This window comes from Pteronotus mesoamericanus, unplaced genomic scaffold, assembly GCF_021234165.1.
Source record: "Pteronotus mesoamericanus isolate MK-2021 breed Mesoamerican mustached bat unplaced genomic scaffold, CSHL_Meso_final contig_75, whole genome shotgun sequence".
NCBI lineage: Eukaryota > Metazoa > Chordata > Mammalia > Chiroptera > Mormoopidae > Pteronotus > Pteronotus mesoamericanus.
This window is the reverse complement of record NW_026555249.1, coordinates 7611194-7617940: the sequence shown is the minus strand read 5'-3', so window position 1 is coordinate 7617940 and position 6747 is coordinate 7611194. Positions and strand designations below refer to the sequence as shown.

General features: G+C 34.0%; 1 protein-coding gene across 3 annotated transcripts in view; it reads right to left on the bottom strand.

The window, feature by feature from the left end:
* Window positions 1-394: 394 nt before the first annotated feature.
* NIPBL (NIPBL cohesin loading factor) overlaps window positions 395-6747 on the bottom strand; it is a 184713-nt gene continuing 178360 nt past the window's right edge. For 2 of the 3 annotated variants that reach the window (XM_054583947.1, XM_054583946.1), the window contains 4 exons: window positions 5290-5564; window positions 3759-3933; window positions 1925-2113; window positions 395-1361 (listed from right to left, as the gene is read on the bottom strand). In XM_054583947.1, coding sequence (XP_054439922.1) covers window positions 996-1361; window positions 1925-2113; window positions 3759-3933; window positions 5290-5564 — 1005 coding nt within the window. In that variant the 3' untranslated portion in view covers window positions 395-995. Of the gene's footprint in view, window positions 1362-1883; window positions 2114-3758; window positions 3934-5289; window positions 5565-6747 lie in introns of all 3 variants that reach the window. The other variant, XM_054583949.1, reaches the window with a different exon arrangement.

Genomic DNA, 6747 nt, shown 5'->3' with positions numbered 1-6747 from the left:
GAATTCACAGTTAAAAAAAAAATTACCATAATGACATCACTAGAAAGAAATTGAAGCATACAAGGAATAAACTATAGTTTCTTTTTATATCAAAATGTACTCTTGAAAATGTGTTTGGCACAGTGCTAAATCATATATAGTTAATACTAAATATTGCAGGATACAATAAAACCCTGGAGTTAACTGTTTACACCCTCTTATGGGAATGAAAATAATAGATACCAATTATTCAGAAGTCAGCCTATACAAACTGTATAAACAATATTTTATGTTTTGCTTTGAAAACCAGTGATATAATAAATTTTACATAAAAGACTGAAAAATAATATAAATGGATTTAAACAGATCTTTACAATAAGAAATTCAAATGGAAACAGACAAGTAACAAAGAGAAGTAAAAAAATTTATTGCAGTATTCGCTCCACCAGATTGCCTGGGGATCCCTTTTCTTGTATTGTTTTCAGGGTGACCTAATACATCAAAATCTACATTTACAAAAACTCCTTCTGCAGATAGGTCATAGATACTGCATGCTTTTTTTTTTTTCAACAGAATAAATTATATATCCAGGAGATTCTGCCATTTTACAGCCTGGAAAAAACAATGCTTCCCTGGAAACTGGGCTAAGCTAAAGAAAGCCATCCGCTGCTAGGTTAAACTCCAAGAACACTTTATTAAGAACATTAACAGACTAATTTCCAACATTCACTTGTTTATTTTTTAAACAGAAAGTTCTTTTCCAAGATATAAACAATTTTTGTTAAACTATAATACAGTGGGAGTAAAAATGAACTGAGACTCTGTTTCTGCTGCACAACAGCGAAGGGAGCTCCCACAAAAATGTTTGCCCAACATTTCCTTCTTTTGTTCCTGCATCCCAGGTTCCATTCTTACTCTTCATAAAACTGATTTTTTTTTTTTTGCCAGAAGGTTGATATTTCAAGTTTTTCTGCCTTAAAAAAATTCCTGTAAATTTGGCTGCATGTACAAATTCATTAGCTGGAAGTCCCATCCTTGGCGGCATACAGGGATCGTAAAGTCTGAACAACTTTATTAGTCAGCTTATTAGCACTCGTTAGAGCAATTTTTTTGTAAATAATGTCTGACTCTTTAATAGTGTCTACCCAAGGCACCAGTTTGCGGCCGTCACGGCGCTTAGCCTCAGTCCAGGAGCCACTGTAGGAGCCTGCCATCCACTGAACACTGAAGCCATTGCTGGTTTTCTGTACTACTCTTGCAATTTGTGGTCGATCTTTGTACTTTGGACAGCAAATAGCGATGACATCCATGACGTCAACACTTTCATTCATCTGTGCTGCCAACTCCGTAGAGTCTGAATTTCGTTTTGACCTTCTCAATGACTAAAACATTGGGAGGGGGGGAAAAAAGACCAAGTGTTATACAAAATAATTTTAGTGAAATTATTGTTTTTATTGCTTTTAATCCCTTGACGCCGGGAGTTGGGATTTCCCAGCACACTTCCATTGCCGGCAATGAGGCGCACTGTGACCGCCAGCGCCAAGGGGTTAACATATACTTGTAAAACCATAAAACTCTTAATTTGTACCCGTGTCTTTACTCTTATTGATATATAAAATTATATATACATATGAACCATAAAGCTACATAAAACTTAGCAACAATAAAAAGGATAACACACATTAATACAATCCAAAGAAAAATTAATACCCCTTTATGCTGAATAAATCTCATTTCTGTTTTTTTCTTTTTTATTGTCTTTTATGTTAAACTTTCTACAAAAGGATGTATAAATGGTTAAGTAGAGAATCTCTATCTACAAAATGTTTTTTTCTCATAAGTATTACATTACTTGATGTACATTTAAAAGACTGACATATATAAGCACATAAAAATCATTTTACGTAATACGCTGCGAAATACGTTGACTCCTCCTCCGCCTCACCCCTGAAGTGCCTCCTCCTCTATCCTCCCCATCACTTTCATCATCTTCTGTCTCTGCTGCTGCATTATTTTTAGGGCTGCCTCCTCCAAGCAGCGAGGTAATTGCTTTGTTCCGAGCATTTGTGCTAGCTGACACCTCCCCTTCTTCTTCCTCTTCATCAGGGTCCAGATGTTCCATAAGAAGTTTGAACTACAAAAAATAAATATTAATTTAGAATTTTAAGTAAATATTTCAAACAAGACTGTCAAATCCCTAAATGTGTTCTTTTCTTTTAGATTTTCTTTCCTAAATTTAGTTTGGTGTGGGTGAAATACACTGTGGCTATTGTCAAAGTCGAGGCTGGCAAACATTTTCTGTAAAGAGCCAGAGTAAACATTTTTGGCTTTGGAGGTTATATAATCTCTCTCACAACTATACAAGTCAGCCATCATACTGTGAAAGTAGACAACACACAAATGAATGCACATTGCTGTTTCAACAAAACCATTCACAAAAACAAGCAGCAGGCCAGATTTGTTCCGTAAGTCAAAGGTTGTTGATCCTGGTCTAAGTCATTAAACAACCAAATGATTAATAATGACAGACATTTAAAAATTTTCTGCCCCTCTTGTTCTCTGCCAAGGTAATACCAGAGTAAGCAAAAAATGAAAACTAAAATAATTTTCAACTTTAGAGTTTAAGATTTGCAGTCTATGAAAAATATGAAAACCATTGTGTAGAAAACCATTTCATTCTGGGTAAAAAAAATCATTATTATGTTCAGCTACTTTAAGTAGATTAAAATAAAAACTTTATTATTTTTAAAAAGTTTCTAAAAATTTATTTTTTTATATTAAAATTTTTACTGTGGTGAAATATACAGAATAGAAAATTTACCATTTTGATTATTTTAAAGTGTTCAATTCACTGGCATTAAGTATACTCAATGTTGAGCAACCATTACACCATCATTTCCAAAACTTTTTCAGTAACAGAAACTCATTCTGTATCCATGAAATTACTCCCCTTTCCTCCCTCTCCTAAGCCTGGTAAACTCTATTCAATTTTCTTGTTAAAACCGATTCATCAATCAATCAATTTATTTATTTTTTTTTTAGAGAGAGGGGAGAGGGAAAGGGAGAGAAAGAAACATTGATGTGCGAGAGAAGCATTGATCGGATGCCTCTCATATGCCCCCAACTGGGTAGGGCCGCAACCCAGGCATGTGCTCTGACTGGGAGTCGAATCTGCGACCTTTTGGTTTGTGGGCTGATGCCCAACCCACTGAGCCACACCAGTCAGGGCCTGTATTCTATTTTTCTGTCTTGATAAAATTGCCTATTCTTAAAGACATTTTAAAAGTACATTATATACACACACTCACATACTTGTTAGCTGAGTATATATTCACACACACTTCCGTAAGAACGCAGGAAAAAGTCATGGTACTGGTTGCCAGAAAGGAGAGGAACAGAATGGCTAAAGAGGGTAGGAGGATGACTTTTCATGGTTTTTTGTTTTATGAAAATCACACCACATAGTAATCTAATGAATTTAAATATATATATAAATGGGTATGGCTTTTTCTTAAAACTTCCCTGAAAACTTTCATTTTTGCAAAAACAAAATTAGTGGTGAACTGGCATTTTTTAAGAAAAAATAATTAGGATGCAGTGGATGAAATGGGAAAGCAAGCTAAAAGTAACTCCTTAACACCAGAACACCCCGCCCCCCAAAATCTTGACAGTTCATGAAGCTTACCTTCAATGTCAACAAGGATAGCTAAGTCTCCCAAAGAGTACCTTCATTAAAAAGCCATGATTAGAAGAAAATATATTTTGGTTTTACTACTCACGTCTAGATACTGTTTTACTATACTCCTCTTCACATCTTCAGTGATTTTGGAATTAGCCATATCACTCCGCAGGAAGTCCAGTGTTTGTTTGGGATGAAAATGAACTCCTGTTTTTCGGTTTATCGCTTTATCATATACTTTTGCAGATTCAGACGGAGAGTATTTCTGAATTTTACTGTTTTGGGAAAACAAACCATTAACTAAAATATTTTCAGGTATTTACATTTAAACTGCTTTTAGTTAAAGTTTATTTACCAGTAATTCAACTTTTTGTCATACAAATTTTAACCAGTGAACTTGTACACAAAGTAAATTTAAAAAACAAAAGTAAAGATATAAGGGCAAAGAGTAAAAAGAATAATGTTCTTGTTTCCCCTCAGTATTTATTTTGAATGGAGGCATCATTTAAATGAGTTTCTCGTGCCTGCTTTTTAATACCATGATTGTGATTATAAGGTAGTTTTAATTACCTTATAGGTGGTAATTACCCAGTACCACCTAACTGGTTTACCTCCTTCTACCTTTTTGCCTACCCCCCCACAACTATTTATTCCCTACACAGCAGCCAGAATGATTGTTTATGAGCCTGTTTCATATTAACAGCTCTGCTTAAAAATCTTTCAACTCCTTAGCACTGCCCTAAGACCTTATTGTTAAATTACTCTGCCAACATTTAACATCAAAATATCTGTCATAAAAACCTGGGTTATATAGCTTCTCTTGAAAAAGTGGAAGCTGTGGGCCACACTCTCTTCTGTGGCAACAAGCTGATGACTACCTGAATAATATATGAGCCCTTTAGATAAAACATGCTCTACTAGGTTGGCCAAAAAGTTCGTATAATTTTTTCCGTTAAATAAAAGACACATTTTTCATTTTCACCAATAACTTTATTGATTAAGATTATTTTGAGTATGTCAACTATTGCCCATGTGGTAGAATGTTGATTGTTCTCAATTAATGTCTCTATTTAATTGCTAACAACTTCAACTGGTCTACCGAACTGTGAAGCATCATCCAGAGAAATCTCCAGCACAAAACTTGGCAAACCACTTTTGACACATTTGATCAGCCATAGCACCTTCTCCACACACTGCACCAATCTTATTTTTGCATTTTAGTTGTGTTTTTACCTTCCTTGAAATAAAGAAATATGCCAAAAATGTTGCTTATTTTCTTCCATCTTCAATATTAAAGTGGCTACACAAAAATTCACCAATTTTGATACTTTTTTAAAAATGCATGCTAATATGACAGCTGTCACAATACAGTGTAACGAAATTATTTTGAATGAAGCTGAAGACAACTAAGCGTTACTAGAGACTAGAGCCATCTTACAGAAAATATCAAACAACCTTTTTGGCCAATTCAATATTATATAACAAAATACTATATAGAAATAAAAAGAAACGAACTCCTTTTTAAAAAGGAGTATTTTTAGTATTAAAGTAAGCATGCAATGAAAACAGGGTTTCATACTTCTTTATTATTTGAACAAAGTTTATTCTCTCCCTGCTTACGTAAACCTTACCTATCAGAAAATCCACAGAGATTCTTCAAATGTTGTTTTAACATTAGAAGCAATAAAATACCCTGGGAGACATTTGCAAACTCAATTAAGGGAGCTGAATTTTCTGGCAAACATTTCATCACCGAATTTACATCATCTTCTGAATCTGAGTCTGAATCTGAATCTACACGTTTTCGTGACTTTCGAGGCCTGGAAACTTCTTCTTCACTCTCACTTGACTCATTTTCCTTGCTAGGTGATGATTTTCTCTCTTTCCTTTTGTCTTTTACCATAGACTGCAAAAAAGGGAAATTATTCTGTTTAAACAACAATGAAAAAAAGGCCACTAACAAATACACATATGCTCCATTCAACAGCTTCAAAAAACAATGTCAATATTTTATGTAATGAAATCTTCTGCCTTTCCACAAATGGCTGGAGGTCTAACAGTTGGGGGAAATACTAGGTTCCAAGACTAAATAAAATCATATATAATCATTCTCTGCAACTACATCCCCAACCTCTTCTGAAATATCATTCACAGGGAAACAATTTTTTTCTATAGAAAAGTAATGAAATAAGTTATAAAAGAATCAATTTGGTATACAGATAAGCCAATACAAAGGAAAAGCAGTAATTATAATTTAACTGGGAGGCTACAATAGGCTTGAACATCCCCAGCTTTTATTAAAGTTTCCCTTTCAAGAACTTTTCAGCAATAGGTAATTTTTCTTAAATACTTAAATTCTGTTTCTTTGTACTTTATGAAGCTGTTATCTCTTAAAAAGAAGCAAAGTCAGCTGGGTTTAAGAGGGGAAAAGATTAGATTACATGCAACTGTTAAATAAAACAGGAGAAACATCTACAAGATTATGCACAGCAGTAAGTGAAATAAAATAATACGATGGCTAAAGTTCCTAGGAAATGAACTTCTTAAACTTCAATGTGCACATTGAACACCTAGGAATTTTGTTAAAAGAGTAGACTCTGTTTCAGCAGGTCTACAGAGGGGCCTAAATTTCTACATGTAGTTCTAACCTTTAGGTATTAAAAACTATTCCTCATTTACTAGTTGGACCAGGCTGTTTTAAGCAATGTGATTTTGTAAAATGAGATCTACTTGTATTGTCAAGTATGTGAAAACATTCCAATTAATTTATAAAACATTTACTGGGTGCCTACTATGTGCCCAGTGCTATATCAGGTGCTTTTACAATTAAACCAATTACATTTCCTCCTAAAAAACCATGAAAGACAAGACATATGGTTTATAACAAATGTAGTAAAGTTTTGGGCACACAATATACCAACTCAATTATGATACTAGTATTCAAGCACAAGGAAATTGATGGTATTTCCTGTGTTTCTTTCTCAGGAAGCTACCTGTATCTTTATATAGATGTCTTCAAGTGTACTATTGTGATCTACAGCATTACCAGATTTATAGAATAGCAAGTTACTTTAAAACAGGGTTTAAAT